This window comes from Berghia stephanieae, chromosome 2 (assembly GCF_034508935.2).
Source record: "Berghia stephanieae isolate SIO BIC M18660-M18661 chromosome 2, UCSD_Bste_1.3, whole genome shotgun sequence".
Classification (NCBI taxonomy): Eukaryota; Metazoa; Mollusca; class Gastropoda; order Nudibranchia; family Aeolidiidae; genus Berghia; species Berghia stephanieae.
Window position 1 is genome coordinate 97,013,814 of NC_088361.1, and position 20,349 is coordinate 97,034,162.

The following is a 20,349-nucleotide window of genomic DNA, read 5'->3' on the forward strand; positions in this document are numbered from 1 at the left end:
TCTCGTTCCATATCTTATCACTTCTCTGTATATCATCTTCTTTAACTCTTCTCCATTTTTCCCTTTGATCTTCTGCCCTGTGGGTTCCAGTCCAATACTTTGTTATAGTTATAGTGGAGTCATTCTTTCTAAGAGTGTGTCCAATCCACTTCCATCGTCTTCTTCCTATTTCCTCTCCCACTGGTTTCTGCTGTGTTCTTTTCCATACTTCTTCATTCTTAATCCTGTCTATCCATTTTATTCTGAGGAGCTTGCGCATGCACCTGTTTATGAAAATCTATATCCTCCTCATACATTCCCAATTTTCACATCCATACAGTAGGAATGACTTCACGTTTGAGTTGAAATGTCTTAGCTTTAGTCAAAGGGAGATTTCTTTAGTTCTCCAAACTCTATTTAAAAATGTGAATGCAGCCTGTGCCTTTCCAATCGGTGCTTTCACCTCTTCTTCCGTGCCTCCATCTTTATCTTTTATTCTCCCGAGATAGCAGAAAGTATCTATATCTTCAAGTTCCTGATCTTTTACTTTGATCTTCTCTCTTTGATGTGTATTTATCCTTAAGACTTTTGACTTTGCAGGGTGAATTCTAAAGGCTGTTTAGAATTGTGGTTTTTACTTGCATCTGGTCCTGGATGTGAGACAGAAGAGCCAGATCATCTGCAAAATCCAGATCATCCAATTGTGTCCAGGGGGTCCACTGTATGCCATTTCTTCACCCTTTGGAGGTTTCCTTCATTAGCCAATCAATGGCAAGGATCTGGGTGGGGATCCTGACCTCCCATAGTGGGCAGGGAGGTATATGCTGTGTCTTCTATCCCCGCATACCCGTTTCCAATTGTTTCCTGTCATTGTCTTGGAATGAGATTACTTAGTTTTGTCCTGAACCTTGCCAGAGTTCCTTGGCTGGGAGGGAACAGTCGAATATATAGTTATAGTTTTGGGAGAGGATATTTTTTTCCTTGTAAATCATCTCTCTGTTATGCATTGTATTATGTTTAGTTTACATATTATATTATATGATTTGTAAACATTTGAGTGTATTCGTCTTAGTTGGGACCTGTGCTTGTCTCTGGATGAGACTTTTAGGTGATCTCAAACTAAGGACTTTGGCGGTGTGCTCTTGGAATCTACATCTGTTCCCTATTTGAACCAATTCCCCTTTGTCTCACCTTTTCTTTTGTGCTTTAATTGTAATTCTAGAACTTTTTACTATCCCATTTTCTTCCTTTTTACTGGCGCTGATATGACCTTAATGTGTTGCAAGCGCTGTAAAACCCTTAAAAACAAAACAAAACAATGGCAAGGATGAACAGGAATGGTGAGAGCAAGTATCCCTGCTTGACACCAGTCTTAATTTCAGAGCTGTCTGTAAGCTTATCTTTATGTGCAACCCTACAACTTGTTCCTTCATACATTTCCTTGATGAGGTTTACCAACTTCTCAGGGATTCCATAATGTGCCAGAATTTTCCTAAATGTAAATGTTGCTGCTCGAAGCTCGAGGAAATAAATAACAATGTGAAATTGAATGTAAGCTTCGATTAAATTACAAATACAGATCAAATGAACGTTTCGGGTTTCCCCTTTATCAACAAAACAGGATGAATGAAACACCACAGATGAATGAGATAATTTGGGAGTAGCGTTGTCAAGATAGATAAATAAATAAATCAATAATTTATCTTGACAACGCCACTACCACATTATCTCATTCATCCGTAGTGTTTCATTCTTCCTGTTTTGTTGATAAAGGGGAAACCTGAAACGTTCATTTGATCTGCTTTTGTAATTTAATCACAGCTTACATTCAATTTCACATTGTTATTTATTTCAGAATTTTCCACAATGTTGCTCTATGTCAATGATGTCGAAAGCATTCTCGTAATCCAAAAAGTTGACAATAAGAGGAGAATAGACTGTTCCACTATGACTTGCTGAGAGGCAATCTAGTCGGTGGTTGAACGATTTTTCTGAAAACCTGCCTGTTCATCCAACAGTTAAGCATCTATTGCATTCTTTATTCTCTCTAGAATAATACAGTTGAAAACCTTTCCTGGGATAGTGATTCCTCTATAATTATTACTATTACTGAGGTCCCCTTTCTCTGGAAGCTTAACAAGATGTTCTTCTTTCCAATCCTTTGGGATTATCCCGTCATTCCAGATTCTCTCAAACAGTGGGTGAAGGGCCTCAACATTTCTTTTTTTAGCATCAATTTTAGAGCTTCCAGTGGAATCAGGTATGGTCCAGCAGCTTTCCCCCTTTTCATCTTGTTAATGGCACCCACGATTTCGGCTATTGATGGTGGATCACAGCTAATTGGTAGCTCATTCTTTGCAGCCAAATTTCAGGCGGATTATCTGGTTGTGGTCTGTTCAGGAGACAGTTGACATGTTCCCTCCATCACTTAGATTGAGCCTCTTTTGCCAAAATAGTTTCTGGAACAATTTGAGTTTTACGGAAGGGGTGTTAACCCTTCGACATCCCTTAACCTGACTCAAAAAGGGCGAGTCACACACCATTAGTCGCCTTTTACAATGCGCTGGCTTGGCGTTGGGCTATTCTTGCATCCTCTCTGTTGAAACCCTGGAAATCACACACAGGTGGTGATTTAAGGCTTATTTAAAATATTGTACTCAGTGTGTGTGTGTGTGTGTGTGTGTGTGTTTGTTGGTGGGTATTTGCGTTTGTCAGAGTATGTGTGTGTATTTGTCTGATGTGAATGCATGTGTGTAGCACTTAAAACGAACCTCTCTCTCTCTCTCTCTCTCTCTCTCTCTCTTTCTCTCTCTTTCTCTCTCTCTTTCTCTCTCTCTTTCTCTCTCTCTCTCTCTCTCTCTCTCTCTGTGTGTGTGTGTGTGTGTGTGTGTGTGTGTGTGTCTCCCCTTTGGGCAGGGTCTTTTGTCCTCTCATTGTGTGCAGGGAGGTCACTTGCTGTGATATATCTGTTTTCCAGGCTGCTTTCGGTCTTTGTCTTGGAATGAGATCACATGGTTTTATCCTGGCCCTGGTCAGAGTCCTTAGCTGAGAGGGAAATAGTCATGTGGCTATAGTTTTGGGAAATTATTATTTTTTTGGTGTAAATTATCTCTCTGTTAAGTACTATTATACTTTTGTTTTGAATATGTATTGTAAGCATTTGAGTGTATTCCCTTAGCGGTATTCTGTGCTTTTGTCTCGATGAGACTTTTAGAAACTAAGTATGTACACTGATCTTTTGCTCTTGGAATCTACATCTATTCCCCTATTTGAAACAGCCCCCTTTGTCCTACTTTTTCTTGTTTGCATTTAATTGTAAATCTAGAATTTATTTTACTATCTCATTGTCTTCCATTTTATTGATGCTCTCTCTCTCTCTCTCTCTCTCTCTCTCTCTCTCTCTCTCTCTCTCTCTCTCTCTCTCTCTCTCTCTCTCTCTCTCTCTCTCTCTCTCCCCCCCTTTCTCTATCTCTCTCTTTCTTTTACCACCCCCCCCCCAGCTCTCTCTCTCTCTCTCTCTCTCTCTCTCTCTCTCTCTCTCTCTCTCTCTCTCTCTCTCTCTCTCTCTCTCTCTCTCTCTCTCTCTCTCTCTCTCTCTCTCTCTCTCTCATTCGTCATTACCTCACCAGACATTCATCTTTCCTCTATACCATAGGTAAGTCTTCCTTCATATCTCATTGCATTCATAAAGATAAGATAAGATATACTGTATTGATCCTTGTATGAAAATTATAATTTTGTATTACAACACAATATAAAAGAAATATCAAATGTTAATAAATTAAATCAAAATTGGCAAAGAATATTAAAAGTCTTAAAAAGTACAGCGGAACGACAAGCGGATATATTATGGTGACTATGTGTCGATTATACTTATAATAAAATTCTTGTCCAATATAAATAAATAATCAAATGATTATGAAGATAATTTATAAACTGGTAAAGGTTAAATGATATTATACTAAAAAAGTAGAGAGAGACGTATCATAAAAATCGTATTATTGCAATTGCGTAAATATTTAATCTGAGGAATAAATAAATTATTTTGCGGTTATCACCTTATTCATAGAAATATTTATCACTTGCTTTAAAGTAAAAGATTGTAGATAAGAGATTGAGTAGGAGTTCTATATTATTTCTAAGCAGTTAAATATTCTATAAATATAATTATTGAATCACCTCTTTATAACATTATCCTTATTTCATACATAGATAGATGAATATGTTGGCTTAATTTTTTTTAAAAAATAACTTTTACTTTAAATTTAAGACAGGACACATAAGTTAAGATCATATATTAGTTATTATCTACATGATTATGTTAGTGCTATAAATGATTGTGAAAATTAATTAATTCTCTCTTAAAAGGTGGGACTATAGTTAAGTCTAAGTCAGTGTCAGTGTCAGTGCATAGTTTCTCATAGCCGTGGGGAGGAAAGAATTAAAATGTCTTTGTTTCTTTGTGATACAGTGCAGAAGACGACTGCTTCTTTTGCTGAATTGAATCTCTTTGTGTAGTGGATGAGATTCATCTCTAATGACTTTCTTTATTTTTTCATTTCATGATTTCAGCTAAAAACAATCAAAGTCTAAAATTGAAGGAAATTTCAGCATTTTCAGGTAGTGTTTCAAAACTCTGTCGATCTTCGACTTTTCAGATCTTTTGTTATTCCTACCCCAGGCAGGCAAACAGTAGCGTAGTACACTGATAATGCATGTGTCATAAAAAGGAAAAAGCAGCTTATTGTCCAAATTCACTCTTAAAAAATACATTCTAGTTTTAAGCAATGACGACCCCAAGATACTTGTATTCTTCAACTCTTTCAACAATTTCAGCTTTTATAATAATGGGGTTGTGACCATCTCCAGCTGCCCCAAAGTCAATGATCATTTCTTTTGTTTTTTTTCACATTTAGCTGGAGATGGTTTTCTTTGCACCAATCAACAAATGTGGATATCGACTGTGTGTAGTTCACAATATCAGCTTCTGTGAGGATTAAAGCCTGAATTGCCGTGTTGTCTGCATATTTTAAGATAATGATATTAGAAAATTTGCTTACACAGTCATTTGTATATATAAAAAAAAGGAAGGGAGCAAGAACTGTTCCTTGCGGAGCACCCATGATGGTGGATATGGTTGATGAATCAATTACTATATTGTCTGTGCTGACTGACACATATTGTGGTCTCTCTGTAAAAAAAATTCACAGGGCGATGTTAGCACTGACGTTCATTTGTAGCAGTTTTGGTATGAGGAGATGATGCTGAATGGTTTTTTAACGCACTCAAAAAGTCGACGAATAAAGTCCTAATATGCCTTAGGTATGTCAAGGTGTTTGTAGGCATTTTGGGTGTCTTGGAATATTGCGTTGTCCACTCCATGTTTGGCTTTATATGTATATTGGTAGTTATCTAGATGAGTTTCACATTGTAGAAGAAACATTCCTTGTATGATCCTTTCAAGGCATTTCATGGGAATTGAAGTCAAGGCAACAGGCCTGAAGTCATTCATTTCCTTTGCTACATGGGTACATTTTTGACGTCTTCCATTGTGTTGGTATTTCCCCTGAGCTCAAAGATTTATTGTACATGACACAGAAAATGGAGGACAGTTGTGAAGCACACGTTTCAAGTAGTGATCCCGAGATGCTATCCGGTCCACATACATTGCCGGGTTTTAGTTGTTTGAATGTTTTTTCTACCACTCCTTTGGTGATGACATCTGGTTGGTGCTCTTTTTCTAAAGAAAGGTTTTCAGTAAGTTGCTTTATTTCTTCACTGTAGTCATGGCAGTCGAATCGTGCAGAGAACTGGTTAAGTTGGTCGAGATAATCTTTTTCCTTCCCTTTCTCCATGTCAATTTTTGTTTTCTTTGCATCAAATCCAACTAGCTTTTTCATATCTGACCACACACTTTTCATGTCTTTCGTTGTAAATTTGTCCTCTATCTTATTTTTGAACTGTTCCTTCCTTTTATCTATTTCCTTTTTCAATGTTTTTTTGAATCGGTTTAAGCTGTGTAAGGTCTCTCTGTTTGTAAGCTCTTTTTTTCTCATTTAACATAATTTTCAAGTCTTTGGTGAGCCATGATTTGTGTTACAGAAACACTTCACAGTTTTACTTTTTACAACTGAATCCTCACAGAAAGACAAATATCCGCTGACAACATCGTTCAGTTCTTCTATTGAATTTGACGTTTCAATGAATAAATTCCAATCGGTGCATTCAAAGCATCCTCTTAAGGTCTCAATTGTATCACTGTCCCATATTTTAAATTTCTTTTCCTCGACACCCACGGATTTTAGCTTAGTTTTGCAGCTTGGCATCATGAGAATCATGTCATGATCGGATTCTCCTAAGGGTGCCAATTGTCAACATTTATAACCATTTTTGATGTTGCTGTAGAAAATATCCAGCGTTTTGTCCTTTCTAGTTGGACAGGTGACGTGTTGGTATAACGGGAAAGTGGAGCCCAGGGTGATGTGGTTACAATCATCCGCTGCTACTGAGATGTTGTCTGGTGATGACGTCGTTTGTTCGTTAATTTCATGTGACATTAGGTCAAGTGCTGTTTGTGGATGGGCGTCTGGGGGAATGTATAGCACGTTGAGGTTTACTCACGTGAATTCCCTTGGTAGATCGTACTGTCGAATTGATACACAAAGAAGTTCGACATCGGGTGTGTAGAATTTTTTCGTCACTTTAATGTTGTTGGGGTGGCAGTAATGTTCATTTACATAAGCACACACTCTACCCCCTTTTTTCTTTGCTGTGTTATTTTCAATTGTCTATTCTCAATAATGTAAAATTGTCAATAAGAAAACTGCTGTCTGGAGTTGTTGTGTGTAGCCATGTCTCAGATAAACAGATGATGGACGAATTTCTATATTCATTCATGTGTTGTTGACACGCATATAATTTGTCAATTTTATTGTTGATAGATCTCACATTAATGAAAACAACAACTGGTAACACATCCTTACATTTTCTACATTGCATGCATATTTTAACCCCTTCTCTTTTGTTCTTACGACGAGGTGTGAACACATTATTGTAGTATTGATTCTTGATAATATTATTATTAGTGTTCACAACAGGCCTGAGTGATTTCAAAAATGTCGGGTGGTAGGTACACAATCATGGCGAAGAAATAAAATGACATCCAATACTTACAAATTTGTCACAATCAAGATAGTAAAATATAGCAATAAATAGTCCAGAATATCACAGGTTGCTTGTTGTTGAACTATACAGAAAAGTAAATATAATCACAAAGTATATCCTGGTAAATAAGGTAAAAATTGAAGAGCGATGTGACACATGTCTTTGCCATATGAACAGCGCTGACATCATAAGACATGATAATCACACTTGCATCTTAATTTCTTGCAAGAGCAAAATCCATCATGAAGTTTATAATACCTGGAATCGTACTCACTCATTTTTACAGACAGATGACAGACCTAATAGGAGCTTTCAGGCTAAAGTCAAATAAGCTGCAGTCGAAAACTTTTAACCATCAAGATTTCTTGCAATTTTCTCTCTGCTCTGACTAACAATTATCTTACACTTCTTTACAGATTGTATTCTTTAACCAACGCCACTTCTCAATTGTTTTTCATGTGTTTAACTTGTGAACTCAAAATCTGTTGTTTTTCTCTACTGTTTTCATTATTTTCAGCAACAAATCCAGGCAAAATTGTCGGCAGATGGGCAGTTTTGTGCAAACAGTCTTTTGTTTGACCAGCTATGCAAGTTTGACTCTGGTGGTGTAGATTTGTCCGAAGCATTCCGTGAAACTAAGTACAAAGGGCCTCATCGAGACTTGGCATTAATACTGCAAAAAGGTGGTAAAATTATAATAATCTCTCTTTTTTTTTTTTTACTTCCTTATTTCCTCTTATTTAGTATTTTTTTAAAAATAGTACAATAAGTTACAGTAAATACCCTAATAGATCTAATATTCTCTGTACACTGCATCATTGATTCCCCCTTTGTCAGCAGGCTTAATAACTTCTTTATGACGCCGAGTGTACAGGGTGTGAAGGGCTTGTTGTTCTGCCGCACTAAGGTTCGAATGTTCTATTAATAGGGGGTCCACGCCTCTATATCCTCTGATTAGAAAATGAGCACTCTATTGCAGTACAGCATTTGGAAATGGCATGGTGATTATAGAGCTCTTTTCGATAAAAATTTTACAGTGAAAAAATTGCCTTCTTTATTTTTCTTTGCTTTTTTTTTTTTTTTTAATGTGAAAAGTCGTGGAAAAATCGCCAATTTGACAAACACAGACGATAGATTAGTGTGTGTCCTTTCTTCTTATGCTACATTGAAAAAGAAGCAGAAAAGAGCTAGTGTATTTTAGCAGGGTTAGAACGCTGAATATTTTCCTGTTTTAGATGCCTTTGTGTTGACAACCAGCAAAAATCACTTTTTAAATTAAAAAAAAAGTTTTATTTTTTCCTTTTTGGACATATAGGTTCCCTTTCAATTTATGTCTGTTTGCAGTTTAGTGAATATATATATATATATATATATATATATATATATATATATATATGTATATATATATATATATATATATATATATATATATATATATATATATATATATATTTTAAAAGACACATACTGCTTTTTTTTCTCTTGATTTTTCAAGAAATTTCAACCATGTATTCTTTTACTTCAGCTATGATTCCTTCTTGTGACTCATCGGGACATTACCGATCAACTTCTTCAGGTACATGTCTTTAATATTATACTTTAATTCAAAGGGGCATCGATTGAGTGTCTTATATTAAAGTAATGCAAAATGACAATGAAAGTACAGTTTAATTGCACTTTACTTTTGTAAAATTCAAGTTAAAATGAATCAGATTAGTTATGTGTATGATAGGATTTTTAAAAATGCACAGTATATAAGTATTTACCTTTATCTTGGTATACTTCTTAATAATGTAAAAGGCAATTTGGTTTGTAACAACTGTTGATGCTCCTGTCTTATAAAAAAACTCACAGCCAAACATGCAACTCAGCCGCACACAAAATTCTATGTAATAGACTAATACTGGACTTTAATTGTTCACTTTTAGATCCAATAGACTAATACTGGACTTTAATTGTTCACTTTTAGATCCAATAGACTAATACTGGACTTTAATTGTTCACTTTTAGATCCACACCATGAAAACCTAATAGATGAAAATACTAAAGTACAGAAGAATGCATTAGTGATGGGAAAAATAGGGTATGGAGAAGTGCCAAATGAAATCAGAGAATAACAGGATCTAATTGGATAGCTTAGTCAGTTGTGTGACCGTTTACTGTCCTCTCTCTCCCGGCCAGGCGGAGATTGCATGTCAATTAGATCTTGGGTTTGACACTGACCCTGTGACTTTTTATTCTCATTTTCATCTGGCATTTTTCCATACCCTATTTTTCTCATCATTATTGATACAAGTGCCCGCTCCACACTTTTTCAGAAGAATGCATTTAGATATATTAAAAAAGATTAGCCATTAATCAGTAATAAAACAGACATAAACATGAAACAACTAAGATGGTTACCTCATCATTGAGTATGGGCTAGGTCTAAAGTGTCATGTACACAAAGGATTAAATGGTCTCATAGATATACCTATAGATCAATACCTAATTAGGTAGTGTGGGTATCAAACATTTAAGTTTCCTCCATCCAATGTTGACAGTCATCTTCACTCTTTTATCCCATAATGTGTTCGCTTTAAGGAATAATCTACCATATCGTGTCAAACTCTTGAGCAAGATTAAGACCCTTAAAGATGCGCTTCAAACAATTCATCCTTTTCATATTTTTTCTTTCTCTTTTGGAAATAAAACGTTGACAATAATGCTCAGCCTGACGGAGTTGGTCAATGTATAGGAATTCTAGGAACAAATAAAATGCAGTCATTGACTTGTTTTTTTTTTTTTTTGTAAACAGTTTATGTCATGTAAAAACTGGTCGATATTAAAGCACTACCTTACACTTTAAAAAAACAAAACTGCTAAAAGTTTTAAATTTTAACCATTTTTATTATTGAGTGACCTCTTGGTTACTAGAAAAAAACAAAACTGCTAAAGGGTTTAGATTTTAACCATTTTTATTTTTGAATGACTTCTTGGTTGCGGGAATTGGACAGATACAATGTGCTTTCAAAATATGAATAGAATAAACCAATTAACCAGTAGATTTTTGACCAATCAAAACATGGAATTTGTGACACATCTCCACACGTGCTCGGACAAACATAATTTGTTTATAAACAGTAACATGAATGAAATCGACCTCTCTCTGATCATTGATATTGTTTTTATACTACCGAATGGGTGACTGGTTATCACACAATTTTCTCGATCATATTATAAACGTTTAAGTTTATACATAGTTTTCTGTGTTGGTTCTATTCATGGATGCAAGAATGCCGGCTACAGCCGGCCTACCGGCCGATTGGATTACTGAAAAAAACGTCGCCGGCATTTTGCGATTTGGATTTGGGTTTTTAAATTTTTTTTTTTTTTTTTTTTTTTTGTTTGTTTAGGTCCCAACAATCGGGTCGGGTACGTCCATATGATTAAGCGAAGCTTTTGAATCACGATGCTACTGTGACCCGGAAGTGATAGTTATATTATTAAATTTGAATCTTGCAGGCTTTTTCAGATTATATGTCTGGTCATAAGTAGACTTGCAGGCTTTTTGAGGTCCAGTTGCTTGCAGCCATGGTTCTATTGATCAAGCGGTAGAACAGTGGGTATTTTACTTGGACAAATGCCATCAATATTAAAACATGTGTAGTTAGCTATGTTAACCAATCACTACCATTGTTTATATTATGACGACTGTCCGAGAGGCGTGGTTATCTATGTGTCTATTAAGTATCCATATCTTTTTTACAGCCATGGTTCCTTCTCGTGATTTAATGGGATCTAACAGAGAAAGTTCTTCAGGTATTATTCCATTTATCAATTCAAGTCAAGGGACTTTTATATATGAGATGTGCCTTCAGTTTTTATTCAATCTACCAATTCAGCTGGTAGGGACGTTAATTACTTGATATAGAATGAGATGCAACTCTAAATATCATTCAGTTTATCCGTTCAATTATAGAGACATGAAATAGTGATATGGAATATATGAGATAGTCTTCAGGTATTATTCCATTTATCAATTCAACTTTAGGGACTTTAATTAGTTATATAGGATATATATGATGCAAATTCTGATATCATGCAATCGATCAATTCACATTTAGGTACATTAATTACTTGTGCTGTCTTAAGAATTCATTCAATTTACCATTCAACTATAGTATACAGGGACAATATTTTCAATAATTATTTATGCAGAATATGTGAGATGCGACTTCAATTGTTCAATTTATCAATGCAACTAATTTATAGGGACATTAAGTAGTTATAATCTATATTAATAAAAGAAAGAGTGTCTGTCTGAATGTGTGTGTGTTACTACAGGGAAAACAATACTACTACCTGCTATGAAAATTAGCCAGTTCATTAGTAATATTTTATCTTTCTGACGTAGGACATCCAGATTTTTGTGATTTATGTTGATTTTACAATGGCCATATAAATAATTTTAATCAAATGTATTCAATCCCCAAGATTTATGGTCCCATTTTAAAGAGGAAGCGAGGAAGTGGGTACAATAAGCAGATTCACAACAGACATTACTCAATCACAATACACTCATACATCCTTCAAAGTTTAAAGCACAGCATTATATTTTGATGCGTTGAAATTTAAGTGTGATTACAAATAAATATATATATATATATATATATAATGTAAATTTTCACTCACATTTTTTGCCGAGACGACTCGTTTCTGTGTTTTTCCTTTAATTCACACTTCTTCAGTGGGCATAATCCATTCTCCAGAGAATGGATTATGCCGACTGAAGAAGTGTGAATTAAAGGAAAAACACAGAAACGAGTCGTCTCGGCAAAAAATGTGAGTGAAAATTTACATCATTATATATTAGCTCTAACCACCATTATCGAGCACTTTCGTACCTACAAGTACCCACCAACACTCATAAATATATATATATATATATATATATATATATATATATATATATATATATATATATATATATATATATATATATATCCTATGAGGACCAGGTTTTAGTTAGAAATAACAAAGGTCTGTATTGTTAAATAAACAGTTTCGGCTATATGGAATAAAGGAATATAATAATAATATATGTAAATGTTTGCCAGCATCAATGTATTAATTTTTAACACAATATGTAGCTACGTTACTCCAAGAAAGCAAAGAAAACATGTTCTTTGCGAAAATATCAAGTAAACATAGGTCATACTAAATATGAATCATGAAATTCAAAGCCCTTTAATGTAGTATACGAGATGATGCCTTAATCTCCATTTCACCTGTATGCCCGTTCTGTTTGCTTTTAGGCTGCTAGGCACTTTGGACAAAACCACTGTACCATCATGTGTACAGTATATAAAAAAGTAGTTCCCCAAAGCCAGAATACCCATGAAACTGGAGTTTATTCAATTTCTATTTGTTGAATGGACTGCCGAAAATTGCTTATTATTGAAAGGTCACGAGTCTGGCAAGGTACTTTCCACCAGATCTGACACACCCAGCTACCTAACTACTGCTGGGAAGATGAGATGGGGAGTTTCAGAAAAAATATTGACTGCACCCAGGATCAATATCAGTCTCTTTGCTTGAATATATGAGCTTTTATATAGCGTGATATCCACTAAATGTGCTTAAAGCGCTTTACAAGGGGCCCCTGGCCAACAGCAATAGTTAACATTTAGGACGGGACATGACGCCTGTTAGGCGATGTTACAATTTTTTCGGACAGAGACAACACTGTTAACGGCCAAGTACTCATTTTACACCTGAGTACGGTGAGAGAATGTGAGTAAAGAGCCTTCTCCAAGGACTCAACTATGCGCCGAGGGAGGCTCGAACCCAGGACCTTCTGATCCAAAAGCGAGTGTCATGCCACTAGACCACATAGCCGCACAGTCTCTTTGCTTGAGGCGAGTGCTATACCACTAAGATATTGAGACCTCCATACTATAGAAGAACATCTCTAATCATTGCATTTTGACTTGTTTGAAAATCAACTAACATTGACTGTTGTCTGGGAGTGGATGGAAGATGAGGCATCCTAATTTTTTACTTTCTTCGATAATTGAGGATTTAGAAAAAGAAAAGGTTTTATGAGGTTAGAGATTAATGTTATAAATGACAGCTGTGAATGGAGTGTCATCGCTTTTTGAAAAGACATTTGTTGTGGTTTTACAGCTATGATATACAGAGATAACAGATAGGGTGAGGCATTGCATTGAAATCTGTGCAACCAATGTTTCGCCCCACTTTGGTTATATTTTCTTTGGCAAGTTTTTCACCCTCACTTTTCTAACTACGATAGTATGGTTTACTTTGGTGAGGGAATTCAACATTTTTATGTCAACTTTTATGAAAAGATGTTCTGTTATTATTAATGAATTAAGTTGGATGGATTACAGCTGGCAATTTATAGATGGAATATTGTCATAGGATTGATAATTGGTTGTTGACAGTAGCGTTGACTTTTACTAAAGCAATTTTAAAAAAAAAAATTTAATACTTCATAATTTCTTTCTTTTTTTTCAAGTGACTAAATCTCAAGCTTCTCAAAGTCATAAGAAATTATCAAGAGCAGTTCAAGAACAAGTAGACCACATGGCAATTACTGAGCTTACATCTCATCAGCGCGAGGCTGAAGATATAATGTCTACATCTGGCAATGAGACTACACAATTAAAATTGATGACACCATTCTCCGATGTTAATAAGAACAAGATGGTGGTGAATAAAAAGGGAAAAGACAAAGAGATGCAAACCCTACTTGACAATCCTATTCCCATGGAAGACACTGAACTGAAAAAATACCTAACAACGAATAGTGAACCCATGAGTGAATCTTTTTTCATAACTGACTCACAGATAAGTGATGATACAGTTCATGAAATAGATAATCTAAAACTTCTCGATATTGGAGATGGAGTTTGTCAACAGACATTTCCACAGCATGGAGGACAGGACAGCTTAAATTCGCAAACATTATTAAAACAAGTAAAAAGTGATGATGATTGTGAAACTGGAGTGGATGAATCTGGTTGTGAATGTAATTCAACAAAAGGGTATTCTAGAAACTCAACTGAAGTGAAAACAAGAATAGTAGAAAATGAACAATCTGGTGACACAAATTGTGAAACAGTTCCAAAAGTAACTGGATCTAAATATGAAAATGGAGGAAATACTACTAATAATAATGAAACAGATGAAAACAGTCTCACTCTATTACGTTATGATCCTCAAGACTTTGTAGACATTCAGTCAGCAAAAAATAGTAGTACCGAGAAAAATTCAATTTTTATGATTATGAACGAGTCTGAGAATGGCAAAGAACCTTCTGGTGTCAGCAATAGGGATACTTGCATTGGGCCAGAAAATATGTTTGAAAGAGAGGCACAAATTCAAAATCCAACAACTAACGATTCAAACAATTTGATGCCAGCAATCAGTAGAATCCATTCTTGTCCGCCAATAGGTGCAGAGGAAGTTAATATTTCCATAGATGAATTTGAGTCCTCTAGTGGTAATGAGAGATTTAGGTCACTTGGAAAGGTTTTATCTCAACCTGCTACAGAGATCAGTCTTGTAAGTTGCAATAATTTATTTATAAAACGTCGCCTAAGTGCATGCAAAGGAGTTGCAGGCAATCTCTAAATGTGTTACACATTTTTAAAGTTGTGCCATAAGAACTTGAGTTTACTCAAAATATCAGGTAGTTTGAATCTGAATCTTAGTGTTACTCGAAGTCAACTCAATTCTGAGTATTTGTATTCGAGCGCAGAGAGAGTTGTTGAATGTGACAGCCATTGTTGGTGTTTAGACTGAAGAATTTTGATAATCTTTATTTGAATGTTTCTAAATCTATTATGTTCACACATGATTCGGGAAGAGTGTTCCAGTCTTTGCTAGTGCGGGGTGCAACTGAATATTTGAAGATGTTTGAGTTTGTAGATTGGTGTTTTAGTGTTTTTGAGTGGGTTTTTCTTTGAATACGTGAATTTCGTTGTATGTCTAGTTGTTTTGGTGAGATGGCCATCATTTTGTTTGTAATTTTGAACATGAGAGTTAGTCATTGTTCTTTCCGTCTGTCTTGTAAGGGAGGCCATCCAAGCTGTGTGCTCATGTCTATTAAACTACTATGGGGGCAGTAGTCATTGAAGACAAATCTTGCAGTGCGGCACTGGACAGCTTCAATTGCTTTTATAGCCAATTGTAGGTGGGGATCCCAAACTATACAGGAATAGTCTTAGATTGATCTTACGAGTGTTAAGTCGGTTTCTTTAGTCACAAAAAATATGCTGCTGTTTATTTCTTTCTATTGTAAAAAGTTATAAAGATTTATTTTTTTTCAAATTTTTACTACTATTAGAACTATTCTTTGTTAATGGAATTGCAAAGCATCAAAATAGTTGGATGAACAGTTTATGAATAATATAAAATCATGTAACACAACCTAAAAATTTTAATATCGGTGAAAAGCTGACACAAATTCTTGTGGCATTTGCGCGTTGTAATTCTTTAAAGAAGAAACTTGTTGCTATACCTTGTCAGACTGTGAAGACCTTTATCCAGGAAGGAATTTCATTTTTCAACAAGATGGTGCTACATCCCATACAAGCTAAAGAACACAAGATTGTCTCCGGAGTAAGAATATTCATTTCATAGAAAAATACAACTGGCCATCTCAGTCACCCGACTTAAATCCAGTGGATTACGCAAATTTAATTCTTTGACCCAAGAGGGTTTATAGTGGTCAATATCCATATTCACAGAAGAAACCTTGAGAGAAAAAAATTATTTTATGCTGGGATGAGATAACCATTGATGAAATTTGGAAGTGCATTTCAAGTTGGAAAATTTACATTGCGTCATTAAAGAGGACGGCAGTGCTATTGATCACTTAAAGGGCTAACATTGTAATTGTTGGACCTAAATAGGCATGCTACATAGACGATTTCTTACATGATGTTGAGAATTACGATGATAATAATGTTTATGGTGACATATTTTGATCAAGTTGATTTATTCACTAAATGGTGCTCTGTCATGTTAATATGCTTCACTTAAATATCACAAAGACTAGAGAACAGATTTTTTACTTTGCACTTAAAGAACAAAATGAACATGTGAAACTAAATATAAAAAAAACGAGGAGATAGAAGTAGTAGATGAATTTAAATACATCGGAGTGTATATTAACAACTAGCGGGTGGTTGGATGGGAGCATCACCCTTGAATCATATACCTATGATGTTCGCATGGGTGTACGATTCGATAGTGATGTCGTTTCTTCTTCTCTTTACTAGCCTATCCTGCTTCTTTGGTTTGTGATTGTATTTTTGACAGGGGATATTTTTTTTCTGTAAATCTTCTGCCTGTTTGTTCTTGGTTATTTATAATTTAGCTTATGATATCTTTAGGTTATGATTTTGATTTACATTTGTACTATTTTTGTTAGATTGCTTGTTTTTTTGTTTCAGCGGTCTCTCATATAACCTCAATTGTGTTGGAAGAGACCTAAAGCAACAAACAAACAAACAAAAATATTAACAACTAACTTTAAAAAAAACAGATAGTTTATTTTTTAAAAAGTGGGGCAGCGATTGCATCTCTTGACAACATTTAGATCTTTTTAAATTAGCAAAAAACAATGATCCTCATTTATAATATAAGAAGTGTAATTTCCTTTGGTAGTGCGATGTAGTATGTTAACTCTGGGGTGAAAGAGAAGAATAAGATCCAACATGTAATAATATTGCTGGGAAAATCGCTGGTTATAGTTTTTTAAGAGCGTCTGAACTCCACCAGAAAAGTATCCTCAGAATATCAAATTCTATACTCACCCAACAGTCCCACCCCCTACATCATTTATTTAAGTTGTTACCATCGGCAGACGTTTCGAAGGCATTAAAACTAGAACAGATACAAAAACCCTTTTATACCCACTGCAGTAAGAGTACTTAATGAAAAGAAGTAATGTATATAATATCTTATCTGTTATTAGACATTGCTTGATTATGGTATATTGATTAAAACATTTTTTTTTTTTCCTAATGAAAGTTTGAATTGTCATTGTAACTGTCATTCTATCTCGCTCTCACACACACACACACACTCTATCTATCTATCTATCGGTCTCTCTCTCTCTCTCTCTCTCTCTCTATATATATATATATATATATATATATATATATATATATATATATATATATATATATATATATATATATATATATATATATATTAATGTTTGTCTTCATGAGTGTGTGTTTGTGCGTGTGTGAATGTGTGGTTTTGCACTTTTTGTTTCATGTATGTCTGTTTGCGTTTATTGTGTTTACACTGCAACCAAATGAAAAATTGCCTCCATGGACAATCAAGAAATTATTATTATTATTATTGATTAATGTTTGCTAAAAATGATAACAAAAGTTAACATCACCATTTTACTCTCTGCAATAGTGCGTCATTTTTCAATATTGTATATCTGAAAACGATTGTGAAAATTCACTGTATCTTTTTGGTTTCTCAATTCATATTCATAAAATTTTAACAGTCTGCTATAAGGATTTGTTTTATTTGTGCCTTGAATTCAAAAGAAATCCAATGAAGAATCTTAGAGGTACAAGCCAACAAAGAGCGCACATTTTTTATGACCACCTGATATATCATAATAAACTAGAAAATATTTTGTTACTTTTTTTTTTTAATGCGTTGCAAATGTACAATGTGTCTTTTCTTCTATTATTGAAAATTGTCGCTGATTTTCATTTCAATATCAAAAATGAATGACTAACCTTTTTTTGCCCAGTGCATTGTCAATTCTTTTTTAAATCGCAAATTTTGGTACTGATTTTTTCTACTGTATGAATTAGATAAAAGAAATTTGGGCAGTGTTTTGATCTCTGCAAAATGGTTGTTGAGTACAATGTGAATAAAAAGCACTGTCTTGTTTATGACATCTTCATCTCTAGTAGCCTTATGTCGATATATTTATACAAAACTAATTTATTGTTTATTTTTTATTCCAATAAAAGCAAAGTATTTACTTTTGTGGTCGTTTTAGCTGAAGTTAAATAGTCTTGTTTTCTCTTGTTAATGCATTACTATAAGGCTTATTCACAGAAAATACAATAAGGTCTTTGTAATTTTAAAAATCTCCTGATGATGGTTCATACATTTGGCACATAGGGCGTGACAAGCAACTTGTAAGGCGTGAATTCAATCTTCAAACATAACTCTGCTTTTCACCAGGACGACATCAAAATTTCCATCTCAGTAGGACAAAAAAAAGTAATGCAAAATGCCTGTCGTAAGACCATAATCGTCCTCAAATTTAATTTCATGGTGGTGGTCCAGACACAATTAACAAAGAGTTTTATATTTTTCATTTCCATGGTTTTCCCTTATGTTCCGTGTGCTTTACATATATATCCCCATAATTTTTTTCAGTGTGTTGTCTGTTAGGCTTTTTTTTTTTGTAATAGCACTCTTAAAATAACAATCATTGCCTATAGTTTTGTACATTTCACACCTGAGTGGAGTAGTAGTAAGTAATTCTTCAACGCCTTTAGGCCGTTTATCCTGGTTTCTGTAGCGTGAAATATACAATAGCAATAGCTTGCTAGCCTTTGGATAGGATGCTTGTCTATTGCATAGTACTTTCTACCAAATCCAACTACCCAATCACTGCTGGGTGGACAGGGGGGAGAGTGTTGTCAGAAAAAAAAAATTTCCACTTCAACACAGATCGATCTCGATCTCTTTGTGTGTGAGGCGAGTGCTCTACCAACTGAGCTCTTGGGACCCCTTGAGCGTAGGGTAATGAATATTTACAAATAATAGGCAACTAAATGTGACCAAAGGCCTCAAGCCGGTAATATATCGATAAGAACCTGATGCTTAAAATTAAATCTAAAGCTTAAATTGTAACATCTGAGTTACGATAATTGCCTTCATTGATTACAGCAGTTTTTGTTTCTTAAAACTTTTTTTGTTTTTGTTTTTAAGGGTTTTACGGCGCTTGCAACACATTTAGGTTATATCAACACCAATAAAAAGGAAGAAAATTAAATGGGATAGTAACAAGTTCTAGAATTACAATTAAAGCACGTAAAAAAAAGTAAGACATAGGGGAACTGGGAACAAATAGGGATCAGATGTAGATTCCAAGAGCATACCACCAATGTAATTAGTTTAGCGTGGCGTGGGTAGTGTGCCCCAGGGGAGTGATCCGATTGACAAGAAAAGGTCAGCGTCAGGGAACAGAACCATACGACTACTACTGCTTCTGCTACTACTACTACTACTACTACTACTACTACTACTACTACTCTACCACTACTATTACTGCTGCCACTACTACTACTACTACTACCACTACCCCTATTACTACTACTGCTACTGGGTGGGGTTCCTGACTTCCCATAGTGGGCAGGGGGTATATACTGTGTCTTCTATCCCCTTATATCTGTTTTCCAACATGCTTTCTGTTTTGGTCTTGGAATGAGATTACTTGGTTTTGTCCTAGCCCTGGCCGGAGTCCTAGCTGGGAGGGAAACAGTCAAATGCATATTTATTGTTTTGGGAGATATTTTTTTTGTAAACATCTCTCTGTTATGTATTATTATATTTGTTATTTTGAATGTATAATGTAAGCATTTGAGTGTATTCCTCTTTGTTGGATTTTGTGTTTGTGTCCGGATGAGACTTATAGGTGATCTCAACCTAATTACATTGGTGGTATGCTCTTGGAATCTACATCTGATCCCAGTTCCCCTATGTCTTACTTTTTCTTGGGTGCTTTAATTGTAATTCTAGAACTTTTTACTATCCCATTTTCTTCCTTTTTACTGGCGCAGATATAACCTAGCGGGTGGTTGGATGGGAGCATCACCCTTGAATCATATACCTATGATGTTCGCATGGGTGTACGATCCGATAGTGATGTCGTTTCTTCTTCTCTTTACTAGCCTATCCTGCTTCTTTGGTTTGTGATTGTATTTTTGACAGGGGATATTTTTTTTTCTGTAAATCTTCTGCCTGTTTGTTCTTGGTTATTTATAATTTAGCTTATGATATCTTTAGGTTATGATTTTGATTTACATTTGTACTATTTTTGTTAGATTGCTTGTTTTTTTGTTTCAGCGGTCTCTCATATAATCTCAATTGTGTTGGAAGAGACCTAAAGCAACAAACAAACAAACAAACAAAAAAAAAAAA

The 20,349-nt window shown here is 34.9% G+C and overlaps 1 protein-coding gene across 1 annotated transcript in view; it reads left to right on the forward strand.

The window, feature by feature from the left end:
* The window catches only part of LOC144964059 (uncharacterized), a 34,567-nt gene extending 17,284 nt beyond the window's left edge, over window positions 1-17,283 (forward strand). Inside the window, exons 5-8 of the mRNA XM_078897999.1 lie at window positions 7,661-7,826; window positions 8,669-8,719; window positions 10,894-10,944; window positions 13,664-17,283. Of these exons, the coding sequence (XP_078754125.1) occupies window positions 7,661-7,826; window positions 8,669-8,719; window positions 10,894-10,944; window positions 13,664-14,781 (1,386 nt within the window). The 3' untranslated portion in view covers window positions 14,782-17,283. The remainder of the gene's footprint in view (window positions 1-7,660; window positions 7,827-8,668; window positions 8,720-10,893; window positions 10,945-13,663) is intronic.
* Window positions 17,284-20,349: the final 3,066 nt, after the last annotated feature.